Below are 14,228 nucleotides of genomic sequence, written 5' to 3'. Positions count from 1 at the left end.
ACCCCTGTTCAGTTTCAACTAACTGAGCAGCTCCTGTTAGGCTCTTCTACATGGAACATTTCAGAGATATATTCAGGGCCCAGACTGAGTGACTTGTAAACAATAAGTAAAACTTCAGTTGTGTATCTGACTGAAGTCAAAGACCTGAGAACTGGAGTCGTGTGCTCTCTGCTGTTTTCAGTCTGAGTGAAGACTCAATACATCAGCTTTAATTCTTTCACTGAGCATCACAGTTGGGCTGACTCCACCTATCAGTTTGACCTCTGAGCCTGTGACATCACAGTCAGATGTCAGAGGTCAAAGTAGCTATGTGAGACTGCTGTTCATTGACTACAATTCAACATTGAAAACTATATCATATGTACAGATGTTATTTGAGGACTTAGTCATACGTTTTTGTGAAAGTAGCATCATAACAGGTACGCTGGAGGAGGAAACAAACGCACCTTTGTCAAATGCAGCTGTGGAAGGAAAAACACGTAAGAACATAAAACACAAATGAATGGGAATTCAACATCAGGGTAATTATTGTTTTAATGACAGAGTGAGGACGAAGTCTGAGTGGAAGAAGCTCCACTGTAAATCACAGGCTGTTAGAAAGTGTCTCTGACTGTTTCCTGCAGGTGGGAAGTCCTGAGCTCAGATCCACCTGCTGTCTGACTCAAGTCACTGCAGGAGCTCCTCACCCAGTTTTCACCTGAGAGAGTTAAATCAGAGGTTCAACATCTGGACTCACAACTGTGTGTCTGCCAGAGGCTCAGACACAGTTTTATGTAACAGTGCATTAACTGTATTATCTGCTTTGGGGGGCAACTATAGATGTGACCCCATCAAAAATATATAAGTGTACTGTAACATCTCAAAGACCTTAATCTGAACTGTGAAACAGCAGCATCCTCTAAGTTAATGAATGAAATCTAATGTATGTGTGGCGAGTGGAGGGGTGGAAAAGGGTGTACCGACAATGCCACCTGGGGAATTTCGCCCCAGGAGATAGTTTATATGAGATGGTTAAATTTACTATACACAGGTCTACACAGGTCCGTATACCACGGGCAGAGACGTATTTGGAAAAGTAGAAAAATGATTTATTTTACAACCACTTAAAATATCACTTGAACAATACTGGCTCGTAATTACGTACTGGGGCCACAGAGCGGAATGAACAGGGCTGTGGAGGCTACGGCGGCCCAAAATCAAATCATGGGGAGGAATAACTAACCAAAAACACCCGTGACACTGCAAACACACACACCCACAAGGGGTTGGTGAAGAAAATACCACCACCAGGAATTGGGTCGCCGCCTGGCCCTCCGCACCTGTCCACAAAGACAAGAAAGCAAGTTATAAAACTGGCCTCCCAGTTAATATGGCCCCTGATTGCTACCTAACACTCTTACGCACGCACGCACGCACGCGCACGCACACACACACACACACACACACACACACACACACACACACACACACAATATACTTTAAGTAATTAAAAACAAAATAAATCTTTTCAAGGTTGATTAATGAACTAAACAGAATCCTTAAAGTAGCAATAGGCCCTGACACCAGCTCTGTGAAGAGCCTTAGTACGTCGCTTCCCCACAGCTCAGAAGAGCTGAGGAGTCAAAACGGCCTCAGTGAGCCAAAACAGTCAGGATGAACCAACGCAGCCAAAACAGCAGTGGGTCCAGGAAATGGTGGCTTTAACAGTTTCTGGGCCTCACCAGCAGGGGATTACAGAGCGCCGAGAGGTCTAGGACAGAGCAGGACAAAACAATCAGTCGGGAGCAGCATAACAGGCTGAAACGAGAGGCGGACAACGCCGACAGGCCCCCAGCAGGGCAGCTCAGCCCCGTGACTCCAGCAGTCCGCCTCACTGCAGCAGAAACAGCCATGTCACCAAACAGTCAACACGTGAGTGGGAGAGAAAGCAGCAGTGTGCGCCAATGCCCCTTACCCGTGCGCCGAAGGAGAGCGCGCGTCGTTCTGGCGACACGCCAAAGACGCACTGATGCTGGGCACGCGCACTGCGCTGAAGGGCAGAGCGTGCGTTATTATGGCAAAACGCGGCTTCACCACGCCACTCCAGGCCACAGCCACCACCACGGACGAGCGGAACAGGAAGAGAGAGAGTGCGCCAGGTGTACCCAGGCCCCTATATATAAAGGTGCGCTCCCCGCCCACAAATCAGTGCCACAGGGTGACACAGCGCCCCACTGTGAGGAGGAGTAAGCCGTGCTCCGGCCACATATGTTTAACAGATGTGTCCCCAGGGTGGGGCTCAGTAGCAACATCTGAGTTCTTCCATTAAAGAAATTGATGTGTCATGTGAGCATCTGCAGAGGGTGATCATCAGACACGTAACTTTAATATCAAAAGTTTGGTTGGTCTCTGAGAAGCTGAGTCTCCTCTGGCAGCCCACTGAGCTCCAGCAGAGGTTCACTGCTGCAGAGGACACTGTCCTATCACAGGGGTTTAGAGGGACATACACGTAAAACCAGGAGTTAAAAGTTAAAACTTCAATAACTCTTCTATCAACACTACAGTCAGTCATGAAGTTCCACAAGGTTCGGTGCTAGGACCAATACTTTTCACTCTATGTATGCTTCCTCTAGGAAACATTATTAGGAGGCACCAGATAAATGTCCACTGTTACGCAGATGACACCCAGCTGTACTTATCCATGAAGCCAGGTGAGACTAACCAGGTAGCCAAGCTTCAGGTCTGTCTTAAGGACATAAAAACCTGGATGACCAGTAATTTCTTACTCTTAAATTCAGACAAAACTGAAGTTATTGTAATTGGCCCAAAACACCTCAGAGATACACTATGTGATAATATACTGACTCTGGATGACATCACCTTGGCCTCCAGTGCTACAGTCAGAAACCTTGGTGTCATTTTTGACCAGGACTTGTCCTTTACTTCACATATAAAGCAAGTCTGTAGGACAGCCTTCTTCCACCTGCGCAATATTGCTAAAATCAGACCCATTCTGTGTCTAAAGGATGCTGAAAAACTAGTTCATGCATTTGTTACCTCAAGACTGGACTACTGTAACTCTTTATTGTCAGGACGTCCCAAAAATTCAGTAAAAAGCCTCCAATTGATCCAAAATGCGGCAGCACGAGTACTGACAGGAACTAGGAAACGAGATCACGCCTCTCCTGTGTTAGCCTCTCTGCATTGGCTCCCTGTAAACTCCAGGATAGAATTTAAAATCCTCCTCCTCACCTACAAAGCCATTAATGGTCAGGCACCATCGTACCTTGGAGAGCTTATAGTTCCCTATTTTCCCAATAGGACACTTTGCTCTCTAAATGCAGGTCAACTTGTGGTTCCCAGAGTTTGTAAGAGTAGAATGGGGGGCAGAGCCTTCAGCTATCAGGCTCCTCTCCTGTGGAACCAGCTCCCAGTGTGGGTTCAGGAGGCAGACTCCCTCTCTACCTTTAAGATCAGGCTTAAAACTGTCTTGTTTAGTAAAGCTTATAGTTAGGGCTGGCTCGGGTATGTCCTGACCCATCCCTTAGTTATGCTGCTATAGAGCTAGACTGCTGGGGGATTCCCATGATTCACTGGGCTCTCTCTCTCTATTTCTGTCTGTCTCTCTCTCTCTCTCTCTCTCTCCCTCTCTCTCTCTCTCTCTCTCATTCTGCAGGTCTCTCTGCCTCGGGAGCAGCAGGATCCAGATCCACCACTACTCATCTTTACTATTAACCACTGTTACCTGTCATTATTATTGATAACACCATTACCTACACAGCTGTTCCTGGTCTCTCTCTCTCTCTCTTCTCTCCTCTCTCCTCCCCCTCCCCCTCTTTTTATCTTCTCCTAAACCCAACCGATCGAGGCAGACCCCCCCACCCTGAGCCCGGTTCTGTTGGAGGTTTCTTCCTGTTAAAGGGAGTTTTTCCTCCCCCCTGTCGCCAAGCGCTTGCTCTTTGTGGGAACTGTTGGGTTTTTCTCTGTAACAAAGTAAGGTCTTGACCTTACCCTGTAAAGTGCCTTGAGATAATGTATATTATGATTTGGCGCTATACAAATAAAACTGAAGTGAATTGAAGTGTACACAGTTTCGTACTATTGGTGCTGCTTGTACTGCGTTATCTTCTGTATAGAGGATCTTGCATGGATGTAGTCCATGTCTGAAATCATCCATGGGATCTTGGCTCTGGTCTCTACATCACTTCCTGCGTCACATGGTACATTTACAGGTCACCGTCATCATCATCATCACACGTCAACACCTCCTACTTCCGCGATGACGCAATCACGTCCCTCCTGAATATGTCAGTATTTAACCTGATGTGATGAAGTGTCTGATGCATGTGCAGATGTTGAAGCTGAGGCGGGAATCAGCCGCTCATTAACCCTTTCATCTCCTCTTGTTTAATATTAAACCTCTGAGCAGCTGAAGCTTCAGCTCGAATGAACAGTAAATAAAAAATAAATGACGCGGCACAGAGGCGGCCCCCTCCCCGCCTCCCCCCGCCTCCCCCGCCTCCCTCCATCTCCTCTCTCTCCTCTCGACAGGCGGCAGGATGGACGTCGTAAATCAGGTACAAACACTGAGCTTTCACACCTTCATCTCTTTATTCTGCTCCTCTTTCTCACATGTATGTGCGACTGTTGTGCTCGGGGTGTGTTCGTGTGTGTTCGGGGCGGCCCGCCGGGTCCTCCGGTGGTCTCCCGGTGGGGCGTCAGGGTCGGGCCGCCGCGGAGCCGCGGTGATAACAACGGAACAAGATCAGAGGAATCAGCTGATGCCTCTGATTTTATTCACTGACATCATGTTAGTGTCGTTTCATCTCACATCTGACTCATCAGACCGTGTTCACGCGCTGAGGGTGCCCGGGTTTACTGGGGGGGGGGTCTGCAGGAGAAACATCACGATCCGTTTCATCAATGTTCAGGGCTCGCGTGATGAAACCATCTTCCTGTGTGTTTGTATATGTGTGTTTGTATATGTGTGTGTGTGTGTGTGTGTGTGTGTGTGTGTGGTTGTAAAATGGCAGCCGGAGGAGGGGGGGGGGGTCCTCTCTGCTCTGGATGCAGATGGTGCTGATGCTGATGTTGTGGTCGCGGGTCTCAGCGGCTCCGGTTTTATCCACTGATCTGCTCCCGTGTTATTTAACCCGGTTTTAACCCGGTTTTAACCCGGTTTTAACCCGGGTCCCGCCGCTCCTCCGCCTCAGCAGTAAGATGGAGCCCAGCAGAGAAACACCGTTTCTACCGGAAGGTTCCTGTAACGTCGCTACAGCATCACTGACACTGTTGCTCCTGCTCCAGCGCCGTCAGGGTGGAGGTTCTCTGTGAATTCATCATCACGTTATAACAGCTGTCATGTTTCTGAGTAGAACAGCAGTGACTGGTCGATTAATCGTCAATTGGTAGCAACAGTTTTGCTTATTCGAAGCAAAGGGTTTCATACAAATAAAATTAACTTTTTAAAAATGATAATTCTACATGTTCCTGTAGAAAAATAGACTGAACTGAGTAAACAGTAGGATTTCATGAAAGCTCCATCCAGTCTAAAGGTGGATGTCCATGTGTTTGTGATTATAAAGCAGGTCTAGGTTCTATATTAATACTGTGAAAGTATCAAAGCCTCAGTCCACAGAGAAATGCACACAGCCTGTATTCAGACACTGAGCCTTAAAACCAGCCGTCAGGACTTCTGGAACTTTGTGATGTCACAACAAAGCAGTCACCACCCTCAGCCACGCCCCAAGCCCCGCCCACCTGGACCCACCATCCAACCTTGCAGGATTTGGTTTCTCTGAGTGTTTACCTGAAATCTGCTGTATTTTTATTGGATCACTCAGATCACCAGAGGCTCTCAGCCTCCTCATGACAGACACTTAGGTGATGATCGGATCTTAAAGCTGCAGGGGTCTGATCGAGCTCCTTTTTCTACTCCAGGTTATAAAATCAAACGCTCCCTTCAGTGAAGATGGGGCTGAATTACTGTTTCTTTATGTTTTCTATTGCTCACATCAAGGAGGAGCATCTGTACAGAGAGCGACACGGCGCCATCTGTAGGACTGGAGCTAAACTCATGTCAGGAGAAATGTAAAGCAGCTGTTACAAGACTGAAGAATATGAATCGATGTTTTGAAATGTATGAATCCATATTGAATCAGTAGAGATAGAATCATGATTCTAATATGAATCGATTTTTTTGCTCACCTTTTGTGTTCTAGTAATAGCAATTAAAAACATATTAATTATATTATGTGATATTTCTATAATAACATGCGACAACTTGCTTCAGAGTATTATGTAATATATTTATTATGTAACATTTCTAAAACATGATGTTATTAAAATCTATGTTTGACTTTTTTCAGTCAAATAAGAATTTACAGTCAGTTTATTCTGATGGTTCTTCTGTAATTATCCTACACTATCAACATCCTCGGCAGAGACCAGTGATATTTTTCATTGATTTCTGAATGGACTCTGGTGTCACAGACAGAAACAGACACAGTGTAGTAACTGATCTGAAATCTGAGAATTAAATATGTCGACTGAGAGAAGAACAGACTGAAACCTGAAGAGGGACACAGATCTGTTTGTTTGAATACAGACTGTCTCTCTGTCTGACTGACTGTCTGTCTTACAGGAAGTACTTTTACTCTGATACTTTAACAGCATTTTGCTGATAATACTTCTGTACTTGTACTTACACTTTGAATGAAGTACTGTTACTTGTAATGTAGTACAGGTACTTTTCCTGGAGTAGAGGAATACCTCAGTCTGACACCTGTCCGTCTGTCGTACTCACTCCAGCCACCTGAGGGCAGGAACAGACTGATGCTGCTGTGGGCGGAGCCTCAGTGTTTAATAACTGTGACATCATCATTATCAAAGTGTTACTGAGGAAATGTATTAAAATGTGATATTATAATCCCTTCCTGTCACTGAGAGAAGTACCAAACACACCTGCACGACAGGTAACAGGTTATCAGTGTGTCTGTTGTGTCTAATCAGTGACTGTGTGTGTCTGTCTGCAGCTGGTGGCCCAGGGTCAGTTCAGGGTCCTGAAGGTTCCTCTGGGCTTCATTAAGGTCTTAGAATGGGTGAGTTCATCAGACCAACACCTGCTGCACCACACCTGTTACACAACACCTGCTATACAACACCTGCCGCACAACACCTGCCGCACAACACCTGCCGCACAACACCTGCTACACAACACCTGCTATACAACACCTGCTGCACCACACCTGTTACACAACACCTGCTATACAACACCTGCTGCACCACACCTGCTACACAACACCTGTTACACAACACCTGCTGTATCACACCTGCTTTACAACACCTGCTATACAACACCTGTTACACAACACCTGCTACACCACACCTGCTACACCACACCTGCTGCACCACACCTGCTACACAACACCTGTTACACAACACCTGCTGTACATCTACAGCAACAACTACACACTCACAGCTCCACACAACACGCTGCAGCCTCCTCCACTGACTCATCCCTCTGACATGTTTCCTGTTCCTTTCTCTCTCCTTCCTCTAAACACGTTCCCAAAACGTTCTGAGAACATTCTCAAGAGGTTGTCATTCAACAGAAATCTACCTGTGGAGGTTTCCATAGCAACAACACATCTGACAGTTCATGTCTGTCATCACACACACACACACACATTGAGCAGGTGGTCAGTCACACTCTCCCTGCTTAGCATGGTGTGTGTGTGTGTGTGGCCTCTGTAAGCCTGCTGCTCAGTGATGATGATGATGGTGATGATGATGGTGGTGGTGGTGAGCAGGGCACTGACTGAGGGTTGTGGGTTTGATTCCTGCTGCAGCTCCACACCGACTCTGAGTCTGTGTAGATAAACGTGATGATGAGTCATCGTCCTGCAGACACACTCCAACAGAACTGCATTTAAAAAAGCTCTAATTTAAGCCTCAGTGAGATCCAGGTCCTTCATGTTCTCCTCAAAACTCTTTGTTTGCAGGTTCTGTCAGATGGTTTGGTTCTAGAGGTGGAAGGAACACGAGGAGAAACCTGACATTAACTTCTAACTTCCTCTAACACTGACCCTTCTATCACTCAGGAAATAGTTCATTCTGATTCAGTTGGTTAACCTGAGGTTTCAGATAAAAACTGATGTCATATAATTTCTGTGTTACTGTGTCACCAGAGCTGAAATACTTGCAGAGGAAGTTGGGCAATTTTTTAATTTCTCTGAAAGAGGCTGAAATGAAAGTGAAATGAAAGATCTGTGTAATCTGGTGACTGTTCTGATCATAAAGCCTCTGTGAGAAAACAATCAAAATCAGTTCAACACAGAAATGAAAATGTTTCCAGTGTGGCTGCAGACTACAGGTAAGAAGAAACTTCAGGTCAGTCGATGTGTTGTGGTCTTTACCTCAGTTACATTAACTCAGAAATATTAGTTATGAATCATCTCCTGCACATTAACGACTTCTTCTTCTTAACTCCAGAAACTTTAAGCTCTTCCAACATAATTTCCTAAAATCTCAACAATAACGAGCAGGTGTTAACCACCTGTTTCCTTCATGTCACTAACACTCAGAACCAGACCAGAACCAGATCACGCAGATCTTCATTATTATTATTATGCCATTGATAATTATGGTAAAGTGAAATGGTGAAGGAAGGTTTTATAACTTCCTGAGGGAAAATCACCACAAAAAACGTATAAAAGTTAAACCTGAATTATATTTAGTTTGATAAAGATTCTCGATGACAGACGATGTATTCACATCTCTAATAAAGAGTTTCTTATAATTACACATGGTCAACTATAAACTCACAGACAGAAATATTTAATGCATCATTAATAACGGAAACAAAGAGGAAGTGGAGGTGGTTTTTACAGCGACAATGTCAAAACAGTCTCTGATCATTTGTCTGTCAATCAATGAATCAATCGCACTGTGTTCATATTTAAGATTCTCTGTTATCACCTCGTGTGTCATCTTCATCATCAGCCTTCGTTTGTTCGTTTGTTCAGTCTGATTACAGAAAAAGTCCTGAACCAGTCTTCATCAAACTTGGTTGGTCCTGGTCCTGGTCCAGGGAAGAACTCATTAAATGTTGGTACTGATCCAATTAAAGGAGCAGATCAGGAGGTTTAACTCTCATCAACATCTCAGGAGAAAATCAGATCTGATCCAGATTATATCTGATCCAGATCACGATCTGATCCAGATATAATCATCCTCCTCCTCTTTCTCCAGTTCTTCGCCATCTTCGCCTTCTCCACCTGTGGCAGTTACTCAGGGATGTTCCGGATGTCGGTGGAGTGTAAGAACCGGACAGAAAGCGACCTGAATATACAAGTGGAGTTTGAGTATCCATTCAGGTCAGTACAACACATCATCATCTTCATCATCTTCATCATCATCATCAGCACCTCTGAAACTGTCAGTAACTGACATCCAGTCATTGTGAACAGAGTCTAACACTGAACACAGAGAGAAAACAGAACAAACAGATGAGGAGTCGCTAGATTCAGGACTCCTCACAACTCCAGGACCAAGACCAGGACCGAGACCAGGACTGAGTCCAGAACTGAGTCCAGAGTCAAAAAGCTTCATTATTGAAAACAGAACTATAGATAAATGTATCAGTCCAGAAGAAGAAGAAGAAGAAGAGGAAGAAGTGCTGAAACCAAACTGGACTAAACAGATTTTTCATAACTAGGTTTTGGTTCAGTGATGATCACTGAGAGACAGTGACAGAGCAAACAGAAGAACATCCCTGTAAGGACACATGTAGGCAGCAGCTCCACCGTGATCACCAGATTACTGGAGATATAGTAAATATAGTGGATCAGTAATAAACACAGAGCTGATCATCATAAAACTAAAAATAATCAGAGGTTAAAAATGTAAAAAACTGAAGTGACAAATAGATTCATGAATAATCACAATCTTTACTGAGACATCAGATCCAGGATTCACAGTGATTCTCAGTAAAGAGGAAGTGAAGCTCTGTAATAAAGCTTGATTCATCAGTCTGATGTCATCAGTTGATTGACTAATGCACACTGAACACAAACATTTCACACTCTTCCTCTGTCAGACTCCACCAGGTGTATTTCGACGCCCCCACCTGTAAGGCCGGGAACAAAGAGCGTCTTTTCCTGGTTGGCGACTACTCTTCCTCAGCCGAATTCTTCGTCACCATCGGTGTCTTCGCATTCCTCTACTCCACAGCGGCTCTCAGCATCTATGTCTTCTTCTTTGAGAAGTACAAGGAGAACAACAAGGGCCCGCTGATTGTAAGTGCCCCCCCTGACCGCCCAGGTGACAGGTGGGTTTTGGGAAACATCACTCATACACTGTGTGTTTTAGGACCTGGGGGTAACCGGGGTGTTCGCCTTCATGTGGCTGGTGAGTTCGGCGGCCTGGGCCAAAGGTCTGTCCGACGTGAAGAGGGCAACTGACCCGGACCGAGTGATCACTCTGATCGAGGCCTGTGAGGTTGAGGAGAACCGCTGCCGTGAAGTCCATGACCCGGTCATGTCTGGACTCAACACCTCTGTGGTAAGACCTTCACCAACCCTGATGCCTCAGCCGAACAGGGCTGTTCAGGACGAACACAACTACTGTTATGATACTGGCCTTTTTTGACAAGAAATGTGTCATCAAATATTAAAATAAAGGTTCAATAAAGTTTCTCTTCTGTTATCAAACCAACACTTCAGTCTCTTCTCCTCTAGGCATTTGGTTTCATTAACCTGATCCTGTGGGCGGGAAACCTCTGGTTCGTCTTTAAGGAGACGGGCATCATCGCTCCCTTCATGCGGGCTCCTCCTCCAGAGGGAAAACCTGCTGCACCTGACGCCTACGGCCAGCAGGGGGCGTACGAACAAGACCCGTACGCCAGCAACCAGGGGGGATACCAACCTGACTACAGCCAGCAAGGATACAACCAGGTGATCAGCTGGACTAATTAATACTCAATGAAACTATAACAGGTGACTGTGAAAGGAGCATGGCGCTGTCTAAAGCATGGTGATTTGAATGAAATGTTGTTGGGGCGGGCAACTGATAATTTTCTATCGTGATTGAACTTGAAGACGTCCATGAAACGAATCGTAAAGATCGTTTACACTCGGCCTCTAACAACATGGATCCATGTTCACAAACCAACAGAATGAAGCTGATTGGCTGAATTACATCATGTGTCTCATTTGAAAAACAGTTCACTGTGAATCAGCAGCATGAGGAGCTGGTGCCAGAAAAGGACTTGAACATTGTTGATAAGGGCTGAAATAGCACAGTACTTGTACTATACTGTACAGTATTAGTATGGTCCAGGATTAAAACTGAACTGTTGCACTGTCACTCAGTGCGTCGCATCTGTGTTGTGTTGTGTGTCCTCCAGGATGCAGAGTACGGTCAGGGCTACGGCCAGCAGGGGGCGCCCACCTCCTTCTCCAATCAGATGTGAACTGACAGGAAGCAGGTGAGTCCATCTCATTAATTAGTTAATCAAACCGATGCGTCTGGTGATATTTATTTTCTTCCTGTTCGATCAGAGCTGCAGTGAACAGCTGTTTTATCTCTAACAGGTATTTAAATCAGATCTCACTGTTCAACATGTGAAACAGTCTGATTCAGACTGAGAGCAGCAGCAGGATCTTTACCAGCCCCTGATAACGTTATGTTAATGTTAGCTCTAGTTTTTACCTGTGACTGACATGATCCTGCTGATTGTCTGGTCAGGAGCATCACTCACGAAGACTCTGATTTAAACACAAATTTTTACTTTTTCTCATCAGTGTTAATTAGAGCCTGAGACTAAACTGTCTGTTATGTTTCTGCCTTTCCTTCACAGAAAGCGTCGGAGTGAACTGAGAGTGGGTCGCCTGCAACCTACCCACAATGCAACACTCCTGTCTATCTGCAAAGTTAACGGGTGGGGTGGTGTGAGGGAGGGGGAGGGGCGGGAGATTGAGGGGGGGTTGTTTAGATGTTCACTATAATGAATCAATGTGTAAATGATTAAAGAGTCTTATAACTAACAAATCCACAACTTGAACAAAGAACCACAACAATAACAACAACAAACAACACTGACAAATAGAAACCTTCTGAAACCAGTGACATTGTTGATAAGAGTTAAATTCATATTAATCTGTGGAGAGAATGTATGTTTGTGTTGTATAGATATCACTTTGAACAGATATATAATATAGAATGAACCGTTTCTTCATGTTTCCTATTGAACCCCGTCCCCTGTCATATGTCCCGCCCCTAACATCAACAGACCAGATTCACATCGGTCAGTCATGAAGCTGTTCAGCCTGGGTTCACAACGATCAGATCCAAACCAGAATCAAACCAGATTTGAACCAAATAAGAACCAGATAAAACCGGATCTGACCCAATGACCCTGCGTCAGCCAACATCACCTCCCAGCTGTTCGCTGCTTGTCTTGCTGCATGTAAATATCAACACAGGAAGTGATGTCATTCTGGAGACACAGTAAACCCAGTCTGGACTCCAGCTTCATGGTGACACCAGGTGGAAACTGGATCCAAAATGGCTCCTTGTCACTACAGTTTGTACTGTGTGTGTTTGATTCATGGGCTCAGCCGGAGCTTCGTTCTGTTACATTCCTGCTGCTGCTCAGTGGAGAGGGCGCGGCGCCGCAGGAACGTCCGTCTGAAACATGAGATTTCACGTCAGAATATTTTAGCTGCTGAAAACAGAGACCATTTCTCAGATCTGTGAGAAGCTGCGCGGAATCAGGATCGTTTCTGTGGCGTCTTGGTATCCAGTCAAAGAAGGAACCAATGACTGACGACGTCACAGCTCCCAAAAGTGAAGCCATCACTGCAGTTTCCTACCAGTCTTCTTCTTGTTCAGGTCTGGGTCAGTCTTCCTCAGCGGCGTCATGTGACTGCAGTTAAAAGCCACAAGTGTTGCTATTGCTACATAGCTAATGTTAGCATTAGCAGCTGTTTACTCACCAGTCTCAAAGAAACGTTGTGAGTTCAGCATCAAACTTTATTCTTTACTCACCAACATCCGTCTCCAGAGGTGGAGACAAATACCAATTGTAACGCCGGTCTCCAACATATCGTTTCTTCTACTGAAGTTAGCATGCTAGCAGCTAGCCCCGGCCCGACTCATCACTTTCCCATAGCGACTCACTGTAGCCTCGAAAGCTGCTCCTGACATGAGCTGGGCTGCAGCAGTTTGATTAAATGTATGAAAACAAGACAATAAAACTTTGCTCGTTGACTCGATTTCTGCTGAATCTGCTGCAGTCGGAGCAGCTAACGTTAGCTAACATTAGCTCAGCAGTTAACACACTGACTGACGTTCAAATGTCAGATAATAATACAGTTGACGGTTCAGACGGACGTTTTGGCTCTTGGCCAATCAGCAGCAGCCATGAGCTGTTTTTGTAAAAAAGAAAACTGCTTCTTCTTCTTTGGTTGTTTTTTTGGAAAGTGAAGCTGTTTCTAGCGTCGGTATCTTCCTCCGCATGGTGACGTGTTTCCTGCTCGTGTTGTACAGTAACTGATGATCGCTGTGATTCTACTTCCTGTTCTCCTGTACAGGTGTGTGTGTGAGTGTGTTACCTATCCAGACTTCTTCTGTTATACCTCTCCATCATTCTCTCTTTAGCTCTTTTCTTTCCTTCAACTCTTCACCACTCTTTACTTCTTTACTTTCTCCTATTTCCTATTTCTCTCAACCTTTCATTATCTTCTTTTCTTTTGTCTCTTTTCCTTCCTTCCCTCCTCTTCTTGTGCTCCTTTTCTCCTCCCCTCTTTCTCTACTCCTTCATCTCCTCCTCTCCCCCCTTTCTTCCAGTCTCGTTCTTCTTGTCGTTCTTCTTTGTGACTCTCCTCTCTGCCTCTGTGATGTAACTTCCTGTGTGATGATATTCTACTCAGCATCAGTAACCATGGTGATGGTGTTGACAGTGTCGATGATGATGACATGTGTGTGTGACTTGTTGCTATGGAGACGCCCCCCCCCCTTGTGTTTATTCAGTGGAAAATTTCAATAAACAACAAACTCGTCTGATTCTGTCTGTTTCTGAAGATGAGTGAAGGAGTGAATCGATGAACGAATGAACAAACATGAATAAACAGACGAACAGATTAACATGAATTAAAAAGTGAGTATTGAAGCCAAGAAACTGATCTATGGAGGAATGAATGGATGAATAAACAATAAACAGACTGATGAACAAATAATTGACGAAT

At 45.1% G+C, this 14,228-nt stretch overlaps 1 protein-coding gene across 1 annotated transcript; it reads left to right on the top strand.

The window, feature by feature from the left end:
* The first annotated feature begins 4,410 nt into the window (after positions 1-4,410).
* On the top strand, positions 4,411-14,046 carry sypa (synaptophysin a). The gene is made up of 8 exons (XM_071458815.1): positions 4,411-4,556; positions 7,014-7,079; positions 9,232-9,356; positions 10,079-10,277; positions 10,351-10,542; positions 10,719-10,934; positions 11,387-11,467; positions 11,840-14,046. Exons 1-7 carry the CDS (start codon positions 4,539-4,541, stop codon positions 11,450-11,452), a joined length of 882 nt encoding a protein of 293 aa, XP_071314916.1. The 5' UTR covers positions 4,411-4,538; the 3' UTR covers positions 11,453-11,467; positions 11,840-14,046.
* The last annotated feature ends 182 nt before the right edge of the window (positions 14,047-14,228 follow it).

Source organism: Trachinotus anak, unplaced genomic scaffold, assembly GCF_046630095.1.
Source record: "Trachinotus anak isolate AG129_WGS33_773 ecotype Australia unplaced genomic scaffold, CSIRO_AGI_Tana_v1 ptg000022l, whole genome shotgun sequence".
Taxonomy (NCBI): Eukaryota; Metazoa; Chordata; class Actinopteri; order Carangiformes; family Carangidae; genus Trachinotus; species Trachinotus anak.
Note: the sequence above shows the minus strand (reverse complement) of the source record. Positions and strands in the feature narration are given on the sequence as shown.